The following is a 21,425-nucleotide window of genomic DNA, read 5'->3' as shown; positions in this document are numbered from 1 at the left end:
GTCAGCTTACATTCCTTATTTTTTTATTTTTACGCCTACAGCACCTGGTCTTCCTAAGTGGTCTCCCATCCAAGTACTAACCAGGCCTGACCCTGCTTAACTTCCAAGATCAGACAGGATCGGGCTTGTTCAGGGTAGCATGGCCATAGACTAAAAGATACTTCTTAAATGGAAAAAAAAAAATAGAATTACAAAAAAACTCAAGAAACTTTTTATTTTCCTTATTTTTTGGCAGACTAGTAAAAATGGTCATAAGACCGTATCTTTCATAGATAGGTATTTAAAGCCACCATTTGGGGCCGTTTTGGGGTGACTTTGAAGGGAACGGAGAGGAGAGGAGTTTGTGCTTCAATCCCATAATGCCGAGGGTTGGCTCAGAACAAAACTGCTTAAACACTTTAGTGGGGAAGTCGCTTCTTGCTGAGACTTGTGAAAACAACACAAGAGCAGATGCAGATGAGGTCGGTGAGGGCTGGCTCACCACCTCTGCAACCCTGACACTTGCTGGAAAATTTCTCCTAGCAGATCTGGCCTCTGTACTGTTTTGTAAGTGGTTGATCCAGAAAGGTTATCTTCCCGAGTAGGTTTTTTCCGCCAACAAATCTGGCTGGTTTGGAAACCTTTTAGAACTTCTATTTACTACGATGTTATATGCATATATAAATGCCGTTTTTATAGTTTCTCCATCTAACCATCCATTTTTCGTGAGTTGTTCATTGTGCCAGCCAAAGCTTGCCAAATCTTGTCTGCGTTTAGAACCTAACTTCCTGTGTGGCGAGGGGCTTCTGTGGGTATGAGAACCCACCTCTGGGCAGAGCTTCCTCCACACGGAGGCCAGCCTTATTGTCTTTGAACCCCCCGCACCCAGTCTGACCAAGAGAAGGTGCTCATTAAGTGCTGATGGAATGTATTAGCAACAAGGCAGAACCAGAAGTAAGCAAGTCACCATGAGGTACAGAGATGTAGGACCGGGGGTTTTAAATAGTGGAAGATCTTACTGTTACAGTCAAGCATGGGCCATCCCCGAGGCCCAGGAAGGGAGAGATGAAAGGTAGATTGGTTTCGAACGGCCATCTTAAAGGAAAGGACCACCTGCTCAGATAAGGAAGCAACACCTAGACTGGGAGAAGCTGCATGACGTTTCTGTCACCCATTCCAAGCTTTGGGTCTCTGTCAGCAGAGAGATATGGGTTTGAGGCCACTAGGAGTGAAAACCGCTCAAGCCTTCCCTATTTACGCCCTCCCTAAAATAAACCAGGACAGAGATATGACCTGGGCATATCTCCTTCCCCAGTGTCTACTGGCCCTGGTTTCCCTGTGGGGCTGGTCTCTGGTGGTGGTAGTGACAGGGGCTGGTGGGTAGTCAGGTGGGGGCTGCGTATTCTGCCTCTGCTTTCCGCACTGTCTTCACATACTCTCCCAGTCTATCACCAGACCCCAGCTTCCCCGGACTGCTAGCACCTACTGGAACATGCTATGTTCCTTCCAGCCTCCAGACCTTTGCACTTACCCATCCCTCTGCCCGGAAGAGCCTGCCCAGATCTTTGTCCCTCCACCTCCTTTGCGCCTGTCATACCTCACTCTGCAAAGAGGCCTGCTCTGACCACCCTGTCTAAAGTGCCTGGTTGGCCAGACCACTACATCACCCTGTTTAATTGTCTTCACAGCCCATGATACTGCCTGAAACGACAGTATGCCATTGTCTTCTTGTTTCTTACTTGTCTTCCCCACTGAACTGCGAGCTCCATGTGGGCAAAGACTTTGTTCCTAGTGCCTAGCACACAGAAGGGGTTCAGCAAATATTTGTTGAATGAATGAGTGACAGATGGAGGAGACTTTGTGTTTAGAGGGTGCTGTCCTGGCTTCCTACCTGTTCCTCAGGGAAGGCCTTGGGAGAAGTGGGGAAGAACCTCCCTTAGCTGCTGGCCACTGGAGGTGGCTCCAGATTTTGCAAGGTGATGGAGGGCAGTGAAGAGAGAAGAAATCTCGGCCCCCATGCCTGATGGCTGCTGCACAGTGCCAGCTTGGAGCAAGGACTCCAGTTCCAGCTCCACTTTGCCCTCAGGCTAGACCCAGAGTCCAGGGGGCAGAATCTTTCCAACTCCTGGTCAGGAGTCCCACCATGTGCGAGCTTCAGGGCAGGCACTTTGAGAAGAGAAGGAATAGGAGAGACTGGACAGAAACCCCCCCAACAACTCATACCCCCAACTTTCAGGCCAGTGTCGAGCCCTTCCTAGAACAAGGGACTCATTCACTCTTCCTTCATTCATTCTGCAATAATTGAGAATCTACTCTGTGACAGTCTCTATTCTGGGGTACAGGAGGGAATAAAAAACAAAATATCTGAATATCGCCCTCATGGGACTTCTAGTCTTGTAGAGAGACAGACAACAAAAAGCTGTGTTGTAAGTGTATAACACAACATCAGGAGGTTCTGCTGGAAGTGGTGGTGTGAACGGCTCCACACCTCTGCTCATTCGGTCTTTGATTGGTTGTCCAAAGATGATAGGCAAACCTCACCCTAAGGCCTGCAGGTGGAGGGAAGAGAGAAATGGGCCCAGGGAGCCTTCTGAGGCCCGCAGTTAGCTTCCTGCTTGAGCGGGGGAAGGCCAAGCAGCACAAGGCAGGAGGCCCTGCTGACAGGTGGGCGTCAGGGCCCCTGGCCCCTGCCCTCACCCCCCGCCCTGTTCTTCCCAGCCGTGTGCCAGCCACCATGCCAGAATCGGGGCTCCTGCAGCCGGCCCCAGCTCTGCGTGTGCCGCTCTGGCTTCCGCGGAGTCCGCTGTGAGGAGGTCATCCCCGAGGAGGAATTTGACCCCCAGAACTCCAGGCCAGCACCTCGACGCTCAGTGGAGGGCTCACCCAACCTGCGGAGGAGCAGCCCAGCCAGAGAGAGCACTGTGGCCAGAACGTGGCCACTGGCACCACAGGCCAGGTAAGTCCCCTCCTCAGTGGGACCTCAGGTCCGGGGGCACAGTCTCTTTCTGGAGGGACTTTTTTCTCAGGACCGTTTGGTGAAGACGTGATAGAGAAAGCCAGAACTGTCCTTTCTTCCCTCCTTCCCACTCTCCTCTCCCTTCCCTGCGCCACCAGAGGTTTAGAGAGTAGAACAGATGTTGGGGGTGGTGCAGGCTTTTGCCAGGGTGGGGTGGACAGGGGAGTTGGGAGGTGGCAGGTAAACTCTTTACTCTCCAGGTCCTGGGAGAAAGCTGCGGAGAGTATGTCCCCTGGACCAGGCTCTCTCGTTTCTAGTCTTGGCATTGCCATTCTAGGTGGATGACCTGGAAGAAGTTACTTACCTCTCTGATTCCTTATCAATAGGTTGAGGCAATGATGATAACCACAATCATGGAATTGTTGTAAGGATTAGGTTAGTTAATATAAGGAAAGTGCTAAGAACAGTGCCTGGCTCATAGTAAACTCTTTATAAACGTCTCTCCTCCTCCTTCTCTGCCTGTGGTCTCTGTGATGCAGGGACTCCTCTGCCAGAAAAAAACCCCTTCAGTTAACTCACCACCCAGTGCTAGCCTCTCTCTTTGGAGGGGGAGAGAAGGAGCATGTGGGGGAAGGGAGTAGGAGAAAAAGTGGGCAAAGGAAGTGTTCATGGGCAAGATTCCTGGGCCAGCTTGCCAGCCAACCTGGCTAGACTTTTTCTAGCTCAGGACAGGAAATCCGAACTTTGTAAACTGGTCCATTTCTAGGGGGCTGTGTTTTCTTTTTGTTTTTTCAGGTTAGTTTTCCCATTCACTTCCTACTTAGGAAGTTCTTTGTGAAATGCTCCAACCTTGACTTGCTGAACTAAGGGGGGAAAAGATTTGCCCTCTCAGAGGCCAGAAGAACCAGGGAGAGGAAGCTGACCTTGGAATCCCCAGCTGGAAAGCTCAGGAGAGAGAGGAAAGGAGCTTGAGATTGTCCAGCAACTCCGAAGAGGGGGCCGGGCCAACCAGGGTCTCAGTAAGTTAGGGTTCCAGGGCCCAACACCCAAGCAGGTGGTTTCTGAAAGCAGCCAGGAGCAGGAAGAGCTGAAGGATGAACTCAGGTTGAAGTCTAGGGAGCTCCTAGGTCAAAACCAGAAGAGCCAAAACTTTTGGCCAAGGCCCAGGAATGCTGGGTCAGAGAGGACAGAGCTAAGCTGCCAAGGGGCAGATGAAAGGCCTGGGATTGGCTGTGAGCAGGTGGGCAGGGCCTGAGCCTTGTCCTGATTGGTCTTGGCTGTGGGTCCAAGGTGGGTGGGCCTGGTATGAAGGCAACTGGTAGAGCCTTAGAGGTGCCCGTTCCAGGACCTGCCAGGTGCAGTGTGGAAGCAAAGTCCTTCTATCTGGGCTTCTTCCTTGCAAGCTCTCTTTTGGCTTGTATGACTCATTCATTTTATGAACGCACTGATCTCGTGTGTGTGTGTGTGTGTGTGTGTGTGTGTGTGTGTGTGTATGCGCGCATGCATGCGTGCGCATGAATGTTGGGGGTGGTTGTTCAGCGGGTCATTCTGCTCTTGATCCTTGAATCAGTGCTGTCTGACTCACCCCATCCTGTTCCTCTTCAAGGCCCATTCCCACTTCCTCCAAAACGTGCCCCCACCGCTTCCACCCAGCCATCCGACCTCCTGCCACACACACGTGGCACACATGCCTGCATCTGCGATCAGATCTGTGGCCTGTGCCCTGGAAGACCGTGACTTGTCTCACACTCCGAATTTTCCCGCACCTCCTCCCCCAGGCCTAGTTTATAGAAAGCACCCAGTCTGCATTTGTATTCAGTCTACATTTGCACTCGTCACTCGATCCAAACCATCCAAACCAAAGAGTTGGCTTTGAACCCTCACCCTGAGCCTGGAACTGAGGGTACGGCCCCCTGTGCTGCTCAGTGCGCAGGAGAAGGTGTAGCACTTTTCACTCTGCCGTGGGATGGTCTGTTTATTTGCTCACTGGACCAGGAACTCCCAAGAGCAGGAACCGTGTCCTGCTCCTTCACGAATGTGGCCCTGGTACAGTGCCTGTCACACTGTAGGTGCTCGGTCAACCAAGTCGAATGAGTAAGTGAATGAGGCTTGAGAGGAAGAGGCTGGAAAGAAGGAGGATGAACTATGGAGGGCTTTGATCTCCCAGTGAAGGTTTCAGAAAGCGCTGGAGAGCAAAGGCCCTGGGGTAAGGTCTCCGGCCCTGCTGTGGGCCGTCTTCTTTGAGCTTCACAGGCTCCCTGGCCAGGGGCTACTGTGATGTTTTTAATGAGCTGCAGCCTCCAGGCCAGCCCAGTCTCTCCCTGCCCTGGGACCTCGATGCCATGAAATCTGGGAAAGTCAGAGTGGCCCAGCTGTGTTTTACTTTGGGAGGCCAAATCCCACTTGCCTGGTGGTGTCAGACATTTCCTGTGAGCCTAGCCAGGTTTCCCAAGCAGCCGCTGGCCTCTCTCCTGATGGCAACTTGGACAGGCCCTCGGTGTCCAGCTAGAGGGAGTGACATGACTCAGGGGCATTCTAGGAGTGAGAGGGGAGTGCGACACGTCCAGGAAGGGGAGACACTGCAGGGATTGGTGATGGCCAGAGGCCCCCTATAGAAGAGGACTAGACAGAGGCCAACAGACTTGTGTCCCAGAAGGAGGATGAGAGGGAGGGGCCAGGAGAGTCTCCGGCAGCAAGCAGCACACCCTACAGAGAGCCAGACGTGGACCGATGTTGAGCTGCCGCAGGGCTGACTGCAGGGGCTTGGAGATGCCCTCTGAGCCCCAGGTCCAGGCTTGTTCTCCAAGGCTGGGCAGAGGGCCTCCCCACCCGGAAGCAAGAGCCAGGCTGCTGGGGAAGGGCCTTGGGAGATTGCAGAAGGGGGTGGTTACGACAGGCCTTGGTAAACAGTGCTTCACACTAGTGCCTCTCAAACTGCTGTGGCATGTGAATTGCCTGGGAACTGAACACATAGCTTCTGATTCGTCAGGTTTGGAGTGAGCGTCAGGTCTCAGGTGATGCCGATGCTGCCGGCCCACACCTTGAATAGTGAGGGTCTGACCCTAGGCTTTTGGACATCCTGGCTTCCAATCCTGGATTGACCAGTCACACCTGTTGTGTGACACTAGGCAAGCAGCCTAACCTCTCTGAGTCAGTGGTCTCCGCCTGATAGGATTACCGAGAGGATTAAATGAGATCAGATGAATAGAGCACTTCGAGTGGGGCCTAATTTCAGTTAGTGCTCAACACCTGTTAGCCATCAGCAGGCCGATTCTCTTTGACATGGAGACTTGAGTGAACAGGAGACTGTGGCAAAGAGCAGACAGAAAACCAGGGTGCATGCATGTGTGTGTGCGTGCGTGCGTGTGTGTGTGTGTGTGTGTATGAGTGTGTGTGCATGTGTACAGAGCTACTCTGGGGAGAAGTCAGAGCCCAGACCCAGCCTCAGGGGAGGTGTGACCAGCAGATGTAGCAGGAGCAACAGTAATACCTGGCTCGGTTGTTCCAGGACTAGTCTCACCAGCTGTATGGGAGAGGGGGTCAAGGGGAAGTGTCATGACGTTTCTCAGAATGGGAGGGATCTCCCCTGGGTTTGCTCCTTAGCCTGACCTGAGGACTTAGAGTCTAAGCCCTGGGGACATCCTTAGCAGGCTTGGTCAGCACTCAGGCAACAAGGGGTTTGGAGGACAGTGTTGAGCAGGGAAAGCAGGGGTGGCAGGGAGGTGTCTGGGGAGCTGTGGACATCATGGCGACGGCTCTCAGTGGGCTTCTCCCCCGGAAGGCCGCTGGAGTCAGCTTTCTTTGTACTGACCCAGTCTCCCTTCTTCTGGATCTCCTGCTCTCTGTGCACCTCACCTCTTTATCCCCTGTATTAGTTTTCTATGGCCATCATAATAAATCGCCACAGATTTAGCAGCTTAAAACAACGCAGCTATATTATCCTTCGGTTCTATCGGTCACACGTCAGACACGGGTCTCACAAGGCTGAAGTCAAGGTGTCACGTCCAGAGTGCCTGGATGCTCTAGGGGAGAATCTGTTTCCTCGCTCATTCATATTGTTGGCAGAATTCAGTTTCTTGCAGTTGTAGGACTAGGGTCCCTGTTCCCTTGCTGCCTGTCACTTCAGGGTCATTTGTAGCATCCAGAAGCCACCCACACTCCTTGCTTGGCCTGTGGCCACCTTCCTATCTTCAAAGTTAGCAACTCCTCATATTTTGACTCTTCTCTCTGCTTTCCTCTTCGGCTGAATCTCCCTCACCGACTCCTCTGCCTTCTTCCCTTTTTAAGGGCCTCTGTGATTCTATGGGCCCCACCCAGATAATCCAGGACAATCTCCTTCTTTTAAAGCCAGCTGATTGGCAACCTCGAAGGCACAACATCAAAGGAAAAAGACCTCGGGGGCCAACCGCACCCACCACTGCAGCCTTTTCCAGCCGGGACCCTCCCCTTGTCAAGGGCTTGTCACCAGGGCCTGCTCTACATGACCTGACCCCCAAAACATCTGACATCGTTCGGTCAGCTCTCACCACTCGCTCCCCTCACTCACCCTGCTTCTGCCCCACCGGCCAGCTCGTGTTTCCCCAAACATGCCAGGGAGGCTTTCCCCTCCGGGCCCCTCCCTGGAGCACTGTGCTAGTTTCCTAGAGCTGCCATGACAAACTCCCACAAACCGAGTGGCTTAAAGCACCAGAAATTTATTCTCTCATAGTTTAGGAGGCCAGAAATCCAAAATCAAGGTGTTGGTAGGTTTGTTTCTTCTGGAGGCTCTAAGGGATAATGTGTTTCATGCCACCTCCTGGCATCTGGTGGCACCTGGCAATCCTTGGTGTCCCTTTGCTTGTAGATGCACCACCCTAAGCTCTTCCTTCATTGTCATGTGGCCTTCTCCTGTGTGTGTGTGTGTGTGGTGTCCTTCTTATAAAGGCACTGGTCATTGGATTTAGGGTCCACCCTAATCCAATATGACCTCCTTGAACCCTAACTAATTATATCTGCAAAGACCCTATTTCCAAATAAGTTCACATTCACAGGCTGGGGTTAGGATGTCAACGATCTTTTGGGGAGCAACCATTCAACCCACATCAGACTCTTCCCAGACACTCACATGGCTTCCTTCCTTCCTTCCTTCCTTCCTTTCTCCTTTAGGTCTTTCCTTCTCAGTTGGACCCTTTGTGTCACCCAGTTTAAAACGGCACGTCCCAGGCACTCCCTGCCCCCTCCCAAGCTATTTTTCTCCGTAGCGCTAATGGCTTATGTATTTTACTTATTTATTTGATTTATTGTTTTCCTTTCCCCAGTAAAATGGCAGGCCCAGGAAGACAGGGGTTTTATCCGTTTTCTTTGCTGCTGTATCTTCAGCACCTCAGATATGACTGGCCCAGAGTCAAGTTGAATAAATATGTGGTGAATGAATGGACTTGGCCGTCTGCCTGCGCTATCTTGTTGGTTTCTCACCAACTCCCTGCAGTGGCTTCTCAGTGTCCCCATTCTATTGACAAGGCTCAGACAGGTGAGGTCCCACAGCCTGGGACCCAAGCCCGTGCCAAGCTTTTGTCTGTGGGGAAAGGGAGGAAGGGCAGGAGCGCTAATGCAGCTCCTGCCAAAAGTCCAGCCGCGGCGGTGAGTGCCAGGGTCACTGCGCACACGTGCCTCGTGTGCCTGTGTGTGGGTGGCAGGAGAATGCACTTCCTCAGAGCAGGACCCCAGCATCATTCAGCCCCCATGTCTCAGCCCCTACCTTGCTCTTCTTGGCACTTCCTGACCTGTGACCCTTAACCTGCTGTTGCTGAGTTCGAGCCCACAGGTTTCTCAAGGGAGTACTGTCTTCTGTCACCCCCAGGCCATGCCTAGGCCTCCTGGGGAGGAGGATAGGGGGAGGAACTTTGCCCCCAGGAGTGGCCTCTGCTGATCTGGGGGGGCACGGTGACCTCTCAGTAGATAATTACACTTGGAGCCGCTGCAGAGGAGACCCAGGCGTCCCTTCCTGACAGAATGGCAAAGGGTTTCCCAGGAGACTGTTGACCCAGAGTCAGAAACAAGGTCCCTGAGGAGAAGGCAGCTGAGCACAAAAGGGACAATGGGAGGTACCAGGAGGCCACCCCAGTGTGTGTGCCAGGGGGCGTTGGGCGACGGAGTCAGGCAGAATTTAAACCCTGGTATCCGCACAAACTAGTTATGCAAGTCACTTCACTGCAATGAAATTGGCTTCTTTGATACTGAAGTGGGAAAACTCATGCCATCTCATAGGGTGATGGAGAGAATCCACTGTAATAATGCAGGTAGAGTGATTGGTAGGGTGTCTGGCCTACATTAAGTCTAATAAATGTGAAATCTCTTAGCCTACCTGCCTGTTCCCCATGCCTGTGACAAATCAATGTGAGATATCCCATTTGCCTGGATAGATTTTTCTCCACTTTACTGTCTAGGCATACAGATGGGGAAACTGGGGCAAGACACAAGTAGGCAGCTAGATTGTGGGTTGATTCTGGGAACCCAGGAGATCCTACCTCTGGGCCAATTTGAAGGTTCGGCGGTCCCTCGGAACCTGGCTCCTGCTTCAGACACCTTCCACCCACCCCCTTTGCTCTGGGCTTCTGCTTGCTCCTTTGGATAACATGACCCCCTATGGATCCTCCCTCCTCACCACAGGGAGGGCAGGGGTATGCTCCAATATGCCCCTGGGATACAATGAAAGACAAATTTATGCTAGGGGGACCCGGAGAAGTCCCTTGCCCTCCCTGATCCTCAGTTTCTACATTTGTAAATCAGAGGGATAAAGTGGAGCTTCTCTGGGATTGAGAGTTATTGATCCCAGAAGCTGGCCTCCAGTTTGACCATTTTCTGTCCCCAATGGTGAGATGTGATTTTTTCCCACCCTCTCTATCCATTTCCAAGGTCGTGGCCAGGACACGTGACACTTTTCACCAGGGCAGAGCTTAGCTGTCCCTGACAGCCTGGCCTCAGATTCTCCTTGGCAAGGCTGGGACGGGGTTAAGCCGCCTGCACCTTTTGTGCCTGTCCCCTCTGTCTCAGGCCACAGAGCGGTGCCTCCCTGCTGGGTTGACTCACCGCTGGAATCCTAAGTCAAGATTTCGAGACCTCCGGGAGTTGAGCGCCTTCTTTCTTTTTCCTTTATTTTTCTTTTCCAAGTCTTATTATTTTCTGATTTGTTTTTATAACTTTGAGCCGTAAGCTTGCTCCCCTGAGTTTTTTTTTCTGGAATTTCCCAGCACTTAGAAACTTGACTACACTATTTTGAAAAGACTTAGAATTAGGACACCCAATTTTGCTTCCAAGCTGGGCGACTAACTAACCGCCCCCATGGAGACTTAACTTCACTAAGCCTTAATGTCTCTATCTGTAAGATGGGAAGGATGATTCTTTCCTCCCTAGGATGGTGTGAGGATTAACAAAAGCGATGAGGGCGAGAGGTAGTTTTGTGAACTGTAATGCGCCCTGTAAATACTGGTTATTATTGTTATTCAACGGTCCTGCCAGTGGGCTGGGGTGTTTGCTTATATTTCTTACATGTGAGCGGATCACTTTCAGGAGGAACTCCTCATTGAGGCCCTCCCTGACCACTTTTTTCAGGTTTTAACCTATGGTTAACCTCAGCCGCTGGATGTAGCACTAGGAGATCGCGGTCTCTGTGATGTGTCCCCCAACAGTCGCGCAGTCCACAGCCTGTGTATGAGGTGAACCTGGACCTGGCCCCTTCCCAGGAGTGATACGTTTCTCATTTTCCAATTGTTAAATACCGTAAACCTCCAACCTGAGAAGTTCTCTCATTTGATTCACTTTTTATTCCCATAGTACTTTTTATTTTCCACTTTCTAACATGACATATAATTTACTTATTTATTTTGTTTATTGTTTGTCTGTTTTTCCCCAACTGTAGTGTGAGCTCCTTGAGGGCAGGGGTCTCTGTTTTGTTCGCGGACATATCCCAAGCTGCCAGAACAGTGCTTGGCATATAGTAAGCACTCAATAAATAAATAGCTGCTGAATGAACATCCCTGTCACAATACATCTCCTGTCGCTGCCTGAAGCAATGACAGTGGTCTTGGGTTTATTCCCTTCTGAGCTGACACTCAGCCCATCCCCCAGCATGTGGTTGGTCAGGAGGGGGCTCTCCCAGTGCTCCCAACAGGTGGCTACCTGCCCACCCTGTGCCCCTGAGCCTCAGGGGTCTGAAGCCAGGGCAGGCTAAGGGCCATGCTTCTCTCCTAAGGGTGACTAGAGCTGGAGGAGGGCTCAGCAGACACTTGAGAGTGCCAGGAGTTTGGTGTGGGGCTGCAGCAGCTGTGAAGGGGTCTCCTCCCAGCTTTTTCTGTTTCTTGGGCCTTAGATGAGTGCCATGGAGCCCCTCCCTAGGGCTGTGGATTTGGACGAGGAAGGCTCAGAGGGGAGTAGTCAGAGGGAAATGCTCACTTGTGGGCCTCCAGCCAGAGCAAACAGAAAGGGTTTTATTGTCCCAAGTCTGAAGTCACAGAAGCCCTGCTGCTGCTTTTTGAGAGAGTAGAAGAGACCTGTGTCTCAGCTGAGAACTTCCTTCACCGCCTGCCCCCTCTCCCCGCTGCTTGCAGAGGGTTCTGAAGTGTAGATGGGCCACATTAAGGTTCGTGCTGGGTCCCTGGCACTCAGTCCCTGCCAAGTGCACCCAACCCTGCCCAGGAGAGACCGCTTGGAATGACTGGGTGGGTCTGAGCACTCCATTCCCACCAGGGGAAGGAGACAGGCCGTTCTGTGTTGGAACTTTCAGTCACTGGGCACACCACCAGGAGATGTCTGTTACTTTCTCCTCTCTATAACAGTCACTCCAGGGATCGTGCAGTGTGCAGCCTGTGCGGCTGTATGTTCTGACCCTGGACCTGGCTTCTTTCCAAAGGAAAGTGTGTACCATTTCCTCCACAAAGCCCGTTGCTTCAAGGCAGTCCTCTCCAGTTCCGCTGGGCTGCTGAGGCCCCTTTCAGTTTTCTCTAAAAGGAAGGTGAACCTCTGGGGCCTTGTAGAGTGTTAATGGTGCCTCCCCACCCTGCATAAATACCTGAGAGCCATGGAGCTCAAGGCCTGGGCAGGGCCATAGCTGGCCTGAGGGTACCTGTGTGAATAACAGAAAGACAAAGGCTCACGGGGATGCAGTTGGGCAGCAGACTGGCTATGCTTTGACTCTAGGCGTAGGGGCCCCGACAGCAGTCTTGCGGTAGGTGGGGGCCAGCGTGCCTCTCTGTGCAGCATAGCCTGCAAGCCTCCTTCTTCTGCCATTCTCTGCCTAGTGCAGACACCTCTGGGTTGGTGAAAATGTCAAGTTGAGGCCTCTGAGTGCTCAGGGGCCCAGGGCCATCTAACATCTCTCCTGCTCCCCACATATAGCAAGACGGCAGATTCGAGGGAAATGGTGTCTGCTTCCTGCACATTGCCCCTTATCTTCCTCCGTCCCCTACATAAGCTTGAAGATGGACATCTGGCCTGAGGTGGCCCGAGGCAGCCCCAAAATCTCTGACGAAGACAGTATGACTCCCTTTTCCAGAATCTCCCAGAGCTAAGGATTATCAAGACCCTTCCTTAGGTTTGGTGCTAGAGAGGGACACCTTCCCAGTCCAGCCCTGGCCCCAACCCTCTACGATCTCTGCGGTACAAGCTGTTCACCTCCTAGCTGCCTACAGCCTGCAGCAAAGTGATGGAGAAATGTATGAGACTCTTCCTCTTCTAATTCTCCTTCTTCATTATCTCCATCCCATTTGTTGTACCCTGCTATGTTTCACACACGGCGTTGGACGCCCTGCCCTCCTCTCTCCTCTCCTTGTCACATGCCAACGTCACCAGCTCAGTGACATGCAGGAGGTGGATATTGCACAAATGCCTTTTGGCCAATTGTGTTGCATCCAAGTAGCGGCGTTTAAATAGAGTGGTGTGCAAAGCCACACCTGCCACCGGGTCGGCGGGGGGGGGGGGGGGGGGGGCGGCAGGCGCCCAGGAGCAGAGGGGCGGGGAGCCTCCCAGAGCCCACTGCAGCCCTGATCCTTGCCTCGCCGAAACGGGGCGTCCAGAATTGTGGTTACTGTGGGGAATGTTTGGGTCCGGACTCGGTGGGATTACGGTTGTGGTTGAGGTGACATTCTATTTCACAATAGGGTGGTGGTTAGGGCAACTTTATGTGGTATTAGAATGAGATTTTAACCTTAATATTGGGTTAGGTTTGGGTTAGGCTGGGATTAGGGTTACATCATAGAAGGATTTAGGACTGTGGGTTTTTGAGTGTGAAATGGTTATCATTTTAACCTACTATTTATGAGCCTTATTGAGTGAGCTGGCCCCACTGTTTGAGGCATTTTATAGGCACCACCTAATTTAATACTGGAGACAATATGACATAGTGGTTAGGAGTGTGGGTCATGAGTCAGACCTCAGTTTTGTCTGATTCTGTTGCTCACCAGCCCTTTGATGCTATATGAGTTTCTTCAATTCCCTGCATCTCAGTATAAATCGATGATACTAATACTGGCCAGAAAAAAAAAAATACAGGGTTGCAGTCAGCGTAAGATAAAAGTGGATAATGTGCTGAGCCACACAGCTAAGTGCTCAACACTCGATAGCTGATACTCTTTCTTCTCTGTATCAGTCAGAATTCCAGCAGGAAACAGATGGCACATTCAATGGGGACCGTCTAATAAAGGGTCTGTAGGCACAGACAGGGTTATAGGAAACGGCAAAGGCTGGCAGGTACCCCAGGAGTGGGGTCGGGAAGCCCTTAACCCTCCAGGTCTAAAGGGGCAAGGGCCAGGGGTTACTGGAAACCAGAGTGGCTCCAGCCGTAGGAGAGGGCCACGGCAGAGCTGTGGCCTCTGGCAGAGGAACAGGGTTGCTGCCCGCCTGCAGTGGCCCATTAAGAGAGAGCCAGGAGAATAGATACCTCCACTCTCTCTGCCTCTTGCTGGAGTCCCACGTGGACTGGGGCAAGTGAAAGATCTCCCGCACATTAACCTGTCCTCACAAGGACCCTGTGAAGAGGAGACTCCTATGAGCCCCACTCTGCAATGTGAAAACTGAGGGAGAGTGACTCCAGCCCAGCTCTGCACAGGATTCCAGGACCTGCGCTCGCTCGCAGCCGTTCTGCTCAACAGCTCCCAGAGCAGGTGAGCCCAGGCGAGTGCAGACCAGCAAGCCTGGTGTGGGAGCTGCAGAGGACGAGGCCAGGCATGGCATCTCGTGTCTTTTCAGGCAACTACAGGAACCTGACAAGAGCCTGGAGCAGCATTCCCCATGGCCATGTGTGAGGAGTGAAGGGAGCTTGTTGGGGCCATTAAAACGTTAATGTATGCAGTTGCCAGCATCCAACTCAAAAAAAAAAAAATAGTAACAACAAACATTTCAAGCTTGTGGCTTTACTCATAGCATTTAACTGACCTAAATCCTCTAGGATTTTTGTTTAAAAGGAAAGGGTTAGGGAGAGATGAAGCAAGAAAGGAATGGAAAGACAGTCTGTGCTCTTTTTCAGATGCCCCAGGGAAGGCCTGTCCCATCCGGTTGCTTTGTACAGAATTGTGGCTGCTCAGTAAATGCCACTCTCTGGATTAGGGTGTGTATGTATGTGTGTGTGCGTGCGTGCATGCGTGCGTGTGTATGAGAGAGAGAGAGACAGACAGAGACAGAGGCAGAGACAGGCAGACATATGCAGCATGGGTGGAAAACTGCTGAGAGAACATGCCTCAAAAATCATAATGGAGGTTTTTCGGGCCCTTTGAATTTTCCTTTTGAGCTCAATATATATATTAAGCTTCATCTCTTGCTCACAATGGAGAGGAAGTTTCTGATTTATGGGTCCAGTAGTTTTTTCAGTTACGCGATATTTAAATCTGCCACCAGTTAACTAATTTGCCACTGTCAGAAAAGGCACTGTGAGCTTCCCAGTTGAAACTCACTTTACCAAAGTAAAGTGGGACAGTTGGCCCTCTGTATCTGTGGGTTCCACATCCCTGAATTCAACCAACTGCAGAGCAAAAACATTTGGAAAAAAATGTTACGTTGTTGCCGACATGTACTATATAGTTAGGCCTATGCCTCTGTCCTGAACACATACAGAATTTTTTCTTGTCATCATTCCTAAACAATACAGCATAACAACCATTTACACAGCATTTGCATTGTATTTGACATTATAAGTAATCTAGATATGATTTAAAGTGAATGGGAGAATGTGGGTAAGTTATATGCAAGTACGATGCCATTTTATGTGAGGGCTTGGGCATCCATGGATTTTGGTCTGTTGGTTACCCAGGGTCGGTTGGGGGGAGGACCAATTCCCCATGGATATAGAGGGAGGACTGTATTTTGATAACAGTAATGAAAAGAAGACTCTGAAATGCATACTTGTTTCCACTCGTGGAACTGAGTCCATGTCTCAGCATTCCTCCTCATCACCCCACAAACACCAGCTCACCTGTGTGCACACACATGTGCACGCACACCCTCCACCTCTGATGAGGGGCTAGGGTGAAGATGGAAGCCTTGTAGGATAATTTCCCAGAAAAGGATTAGAAAGGGAAGTGGGTTAACTGTAAAGTCATCTGATGACCACGGTTATAAGACTGGCTGCTTAGGGCCCAGAGGGATGTGTGTGTGCATCTCTCTGTCTGTCTGCAGATGACATCGTGAAGATTGCTAAATGATTTCCAATAACAAAATGTGGAAACACATACTTCCTTTGTTAGCCACATAGCTGTGGTTTTGTGTCCATGATTCATTGTGGAAGTGAGTAGCTGTAACAGGCATTTTGTGGGTTTTTTCTTTTTTCTCCTAAAAAAATATTTGTGAAAGGTCTAAAATTCAATGAAGTCCAGTACTTTTTGAAAAGAAAAATTCCCATTCCTTGCAAAAGGAAGATTGCAAATCAAAACCTCTGGGGCTATAACATTTCTGCTTCCAGCCAGTTACCTACACTGCATTTTCTTCCTGGAGCCTCAGTCTCTGACTACCACCTAACATATCCACCCACACATGCACCCAGAGGAGTGTGGAAGATTGTATCAGAGGCCTCTCAAGGGATTCTGGTATTGCGAGGGAGCGGGGGTGTCTTCTTGAGACCCCAGCCAAGCCACACCCTTGGGAAACAAATTGATTCCACATTTCTTCCATTTTTTTTTTTTTTTTGAGGTTCTGGGTCAAGGTCAGAGCCCCTAGAGCAAGCAGTAGTGTGTGAAGGAAGAATTGTGAAATTATTTGTCTTATAGTTAGACGGCTCTGGGTTTGAATCTCAGCTCTACCACTTAAAAACTATGCTACCTAGAGCAAGTGGTTTAGCCTCATGAGCCTCAGTTTCCTCATCTGTAAGGTGAGGATAACTATCACTACTTTATAGAATTATTGGGAGGATTTATTAGTATATGTAAATACATCTTGGCACCTTTTAGGTGTTCTATGAATGGCACCCACTCTTATTGGTCTCTAGACTCTGAGGTTATCTGAGCATTTTGTTTCCATCGGAAAAGCAGCAGCGATAACTACAAACTCTGGGAGTTTGGCCAGACCCCTTGATGGTGTTTCTGGTCCTGGTGAGGTTTCCTGTCATGGCCAAGGGTGTGCAGCAGGGGTGGGGTATGTCATTCACCAATGGCAGACAGAGCTAAGGTCCAGAGACTGCCCCAGCACTCCTCTGCTGATGGTGATCCCGGGCGGGCTAACAGCCCTTCTGTGCTTCAGTTTTCTTTTCTGCAAAATGGAGGACAATACTTCCTAAGAGTTTCTGCACTCATCGAGTGAGGCATCAAATGTAAAGGGCCTAGAAAAATAAAATACGAAATGTTTGTAGCGGACGTCTGCACATGATGGGTTGGTAGGTTTGGGCTGCTCATGGCTGAGAGACTTTTCAGGTTGTGGTCCCAGTTCTTGTAGAAATCTTTTGTTTATGGACCCGGGGCAGAGTTTCAGCCTCTAGAAGAGCAGGCTGGCTGCAGGCTGCCAGGACTTTGACCTGCACTTGAGAGTGTATCCTTGACCCAGGCCCCCTGCTGCCTTTGTCTACGGATGGGCCTGTCCAGGCAGGACCAGGTGAGGGGTAAACTCATCTGAAATCATAGGCCCGTGTTTGCTATCCGATAAGGCAGGCCTGCTCAGCTTTGTGTGTCTGTGCATGTGTGTGTTTTGGAGGGGGCGGGGAGATAGTATTACGAAGTGGTCAGGGGTCCCGAAAACCCATGAGCTGAGAACTCAAGGGTTCGGGACACTGGCATCTCATGCCAGTTTGGTGGTGGAGAGATGCTCATTTACCAAGCTCTCCATGGCTTGGAGTAGTCCTAGCTCTATCCCCTCAGCCTAAAGGTTTTTCCTCTCCTCCCGCCTCCTCTAATCTCCTGGAGCCCTTGCCGGACTTGTGTTTTCATCCCCTTTCAATGGCTTCACCTCTCCAACCACCTTCTTTTTTGTGTGCTTCTTTATAACTCATCCTGCGCCACCCATAGCAGCTTGCAGCCGGAGTTGGGGGGCAGTGGTGGAAGGAGCATGCTGAGCCTGGGATTCCAGTAGACCTGGGTTCGAATCCTGAGTTTTGCCATTCCCGAGACACGTGAGCTAGGGCCAGCTACTTACCTTCTGCACCCTGCCAACGTCTCATCGCTGCTACGGGGATAATGATGCCTGCCTCCTAGGGCATGGGGGCGGGGGGCCTTCCCAAGGGATGTTCATTCTCTGCCTGGTGCTCAGCAAACAGAGCAGTTATTTGATCAAGGTGGTTGTGTGCGGAATGCTGTGGCTCCAGAGACTTCACTTCTTTACTCTTACCACCCACTCGGGGCCACAAACTCTCTGAGAAGGCCTCTGGGAATGGTCCAGACAGGAGACAAGTGAGTGAAGGGAGCATTTTTAATCAGAGGATGTGGGCAATAGGGGCAGGCAGGGGAGCTCCAGGGAGTTTTGACATAATCATCATCCTAAGAGACCATTTTTAACTTTGTTACTTCCTGGTAAAAACACCTTCCTTCAAGGATTCCCTTTTAAACCCAAGATCCACTCTTGGTGCTACAGCTCAGTCCCAAAGCATAGTTCTCAAACTGCCATGTAGCGCAGAGGTTTAAAGTACAGGCTGGAACCAGAAGATCTGCAGGCTGTGTTTGATTCCCAACTCTGTTAGTGATTGGCTGTGTGACCTTAGGCAAGTTGCCTAGCTTCTCTGTGCCTCATCAGTAAAATGGAGATATGTAATAATAATACCTACTTCCTAATCGTAATAATGATTAAATTAGTTAATGTATATAAAGTGCTTAGAACAGTGCCTGACACATAATAAGCACTATGTAGCTATTCGCTATTATTTCCTGACACCCTTGGCCCCTCCCACTTTTCCTTGAACCAAACAGGCCTTCTACTCTTTGAACAGCACCACCAGCACATTCCTGAACTGGTCCTTTCAAGCTTATGGTTCTCTCTGCCTTGGGTAGACTCTGCCCTCCCACCCCTTCCTCCAGCTCAAATCACCACCTCTAGAAAACTTTCCCAGGCATCCTGCTGTGAGACTCAGGCACTTGCTGCTTTTCCGCTCTTGGATTGTTATGAAACCTCATGCTCAGGGTCTTCTGCCAGGGCTGCTGTGCATGGGTGTACGGGTTGGGCTCTGCACCAAGGTGCTGGTCAGGGGATAAATGGGGCTAAAAGCTAGCCTGCATTCTGCTCACCCAGCCCTGGCACCATGTAATGCCAGCCTGGAAGAAGTGGGGCAGCTTCGGTAAACGGGCAGCCCAGAGGGGACCTCTTTCCTAGTTCGCACAAAAGGACCAGGTGTGCTAGGCCTCCCCTGCCCCTGCCTCCTCGCCTGGATTATAATCTCCCAGCAGGCTAGACATCTTTCCCACAGTGCCATTGTGGGACCATGCACCTTATAAGGTGCTCTAAGTGCACCTTGCAAGAACTTGCATGATGAATTCATGCCATCCAGGGCTCCTCCTCCAGCCCAGCTGACAGGTGTTTCTGGGGGAACTTGGAGACAAAGGCTTCAGACCACCCGCTGGCCCCCTGGCTGTGGAGGAGGCCCAGCCAGGGGTGGGGAGATGGTTCCAGGGAGATGAGGGATCTGGGAGAAGCCACAGAGAAGTTCAAAGTTCAAGTGATAAATATTTGGGGGACAGCGGTTGTGTCCCCAGTGCTGTGACGACACTACGGAGAATACAAAGATGGTAAGACACAGTCCCTTCCCTTCCTTTCTGGAGGTTCTGTGTCCCCGGTTGAGCTGCAGCCCTTCCGGGTCTCCTGAGCCCAGAAGGAGGCAGAGGGGCTCTTGGAGGGGCCCTTCTCCTGGTGAGAGGGAGAGGGTGATCGCCCCAGCTGTCTGACACATGCGCAGGCTAGGTAGACAATGAGGGGCGGTTCCTAGGACCCTCAGAAGCCCCTCGGGGCAACTGCTCCTCCCACCTCTGCTCCTCGAGGTGCCCCAGGCTTCATCCCAGGGCCTGGGCAGCCTCTCTGGCTCTCCTGTGCTGCTCCCTTAACATCCAAAGGGAAAAAAGACAACGCAGTTTTGAGGGGCGAGGGCTTGGCCGCCTTTTAGCCTACAAGGCAGGCTGCTCAGGGGAGAAGTGTTCACAGTTGATGGAGGCATGAGGAGTCTGGAGGGTGGAGAGCGATGAGGCTCAGAAGGGCCTCTGGACCCTTGGGAGACGGAGGCAGCACCTACTTTCAGGGCTGCTGTACAGGGCTGCTGTACTGGGGGACACGCCCCAGTGCCCCGCAGACATGCACGGCTCTCTCCACCTTATTCATCTACAAGGAAACAGGGGTACTGTGTTCCCTCCTGAGCAGGAGGGACTCTCCCAGGGTTCTTCTCCCTCCACACCCCAACGCTGCTGGGGGCATCCCCTGGGGTCTCGGTGCAGGAGCTCCAAATCCTGCAGACCAGGGCTTGGCAGAAGAAGGAGCTGGACTTCAGAGCAGGCCGAAGTGACTCATAGGCGGCTGGACAGGCGGGGTGGGGGCCTTGGGCTGACCAATGAGGCCATGGGGCTTGGACAAATGGGCACAGCAGGATCAGCAGCAGGAGAGGTCTTGTGACACTTGGGGGAGGCTGGCTCTGGGCCCTTTCAGGAATGCGCCAAGGAGTGAGGGTGCTGGTGCTGACGATGCCACATCAGTGTGCGAGGCAGCAGGTGACGCTGGGTCCTCCAGGCATCCACTGAGCATCCACCCCACTGGTCTCTCAGAACTCATGGACGGGGGACCCCTGCCCTCAGCAGGATTGCTTGTGGCTTCCTCTCTGGCATACCAGGACTAAGCTCCACGAGTCCAGGGACAGGGAGCTCCTGCCTCTCCAGCAACCAACACGTTGCTGGTCAACCCTGGCTCTTTAGAAGCCTTTCCTCATACTGCTGAAACCTGCTCCCCTGTGACATGGTCTTGGGTCTGTCCTCTGGAACCCCAGTCTCTCCCACCACAGCCCTGCTGACATCTGATGACAGATAATGCAGTTTGAGGGCAGGACGGCAAGATTTAGGAAGGCACCGATTCCCACTGGGGTAGGAGTAAGGCCTTCCAGGGGCGAAAAATGCAGAGGAGAGCCAGGGGAACCTTCTAACCTTGTAGTCACAGGCGAAGATAGACTTTCAGGGTTCAAATCCCAACTCCTCTATTTTCTATACTGGACTGTCCAATGCAGTAGCCGCCAGCCATATTTAAATTTAATTTAATGTAAAACTCAATTGTTCAGTCACACCAACTGCACTTCCAAGTGCTCAAAGCCACAAGCAGCTACCAGTTAGCACATTGGATAGCGCAGACTATAGAGCACTTTCATCATCGCAGAAAGTTCAACTGGAGAGCGCGATCCTAGGTGAATTACCTTGGACAAGTTCCTTAACCGCTCTGTGCCTCAGTTTTCTTTCAGGAAAAATCAGGTCAGTGAAGTACCTGGCCCCTAAGGTGGCCGTGAAGATCAGGTAACATAAGGCAAATATAATGAATACTACACAGCACAGGATTAGTTCTCGATAAACGTTTCATATTCTTGTTCAGGACAGATAGAGCAGGGTTCAAGTCCTTCTCCCCTCACAGTGACACGTGAGAACCCACCAAGCTGGCACCTGTGCTACCCAGAGGCTGCAGAGTGATGGCTGCTGCCTTAGCCCCACCTGGGTCTCACCTGCTCAGCTCTGCATTACCTGCAATCAGCAGGCTTCTGGCTCTGTGCCAAGGCCACAGTGTCTCCTCCCCTTTGCCCACCTGAGCTGGGGTACTCCCTTGTTCTTTGCTAGAGCAGGACAGGTTCGTGGCCGGGGCTAGAGCAGGATGTCTGGCAACACTATCTCAGGTGCCTGGGCGCGAGGCCTGCCTGGCCAGCCAGGAGGAAAGAAGGGGCAGAGCTCTGTGAAGGCTTCCGCTGCCTTGCCAGTGCCCACGTTCTCAGGGGAGACTCAGCCACCTGGGGGATGCCGGGGTGTGTTAACCTGTAACGAGCTGGGCCTTCCGACACAGGAAGAAGCTGTCCCAGCCCAGAAGCAGAGGTGGAGTTCTG

General features: G+C 51.6%; 1 protein-coding gene and 1 non-coding gene across 5 annotated transcripts in view; one reads left to right on the top strand and one right to left on the bottom strand.

Moving 5' to 3' along the window:
• LTBP2 (latent transforming growth factor beta binding protein 2) overlaps nt 1-21,425 on the top strand; it is a 99,423-nt gene that overhangs the window by 18,205 nt on the left and 59,793 nt on the right. For all 4 annotated transcript variants that reach the window (XM_036238440.1, XM_016138970.2, XM_016138977.2 and 1 more), the window contains exon 3: nt 2,698-2,935. In XM_036238440.1, coding sequence (XP_036094333.1) covers nt 2,698-2,935 — 238 coding nt within the window. The remainder of the gene's footprint in view (nt 1-2,697; nt 2,936-21,425) is intronic.
• Nucleotides 33-151, bottom strand: LOC118601406. Its single transcript, XR_004950291.1, has one exon. It is a non-coding gene; the product is annotated as a 5S ribosomal RNA (ribosomal RNA).

The sequence above is a fragment of the Rousettus aegyptiacus genome, unplaced genomic scaffold (genome assembly GCF_014176215.1).
Source record: "Rousettus aegyptiacus isolate mRouAeg1 unplaced genomic scaffold, mRouAeg1.p scaffold_m13_p_3, whole genome shotgun sequence".
NCBI classification, from domain to species: domain Eukaryota; kingdom Metazoa; phylum Chordata; class Mammalia; order Chiroptera; family Pteropodidae; genus Rousettus; species Rousettus aegyptiacus.
The sequence above is the reverse complement of the archived record's forward strand: the minus strand, read 5'-3'. Positions and strand labels throughout refer to the sequence as shown.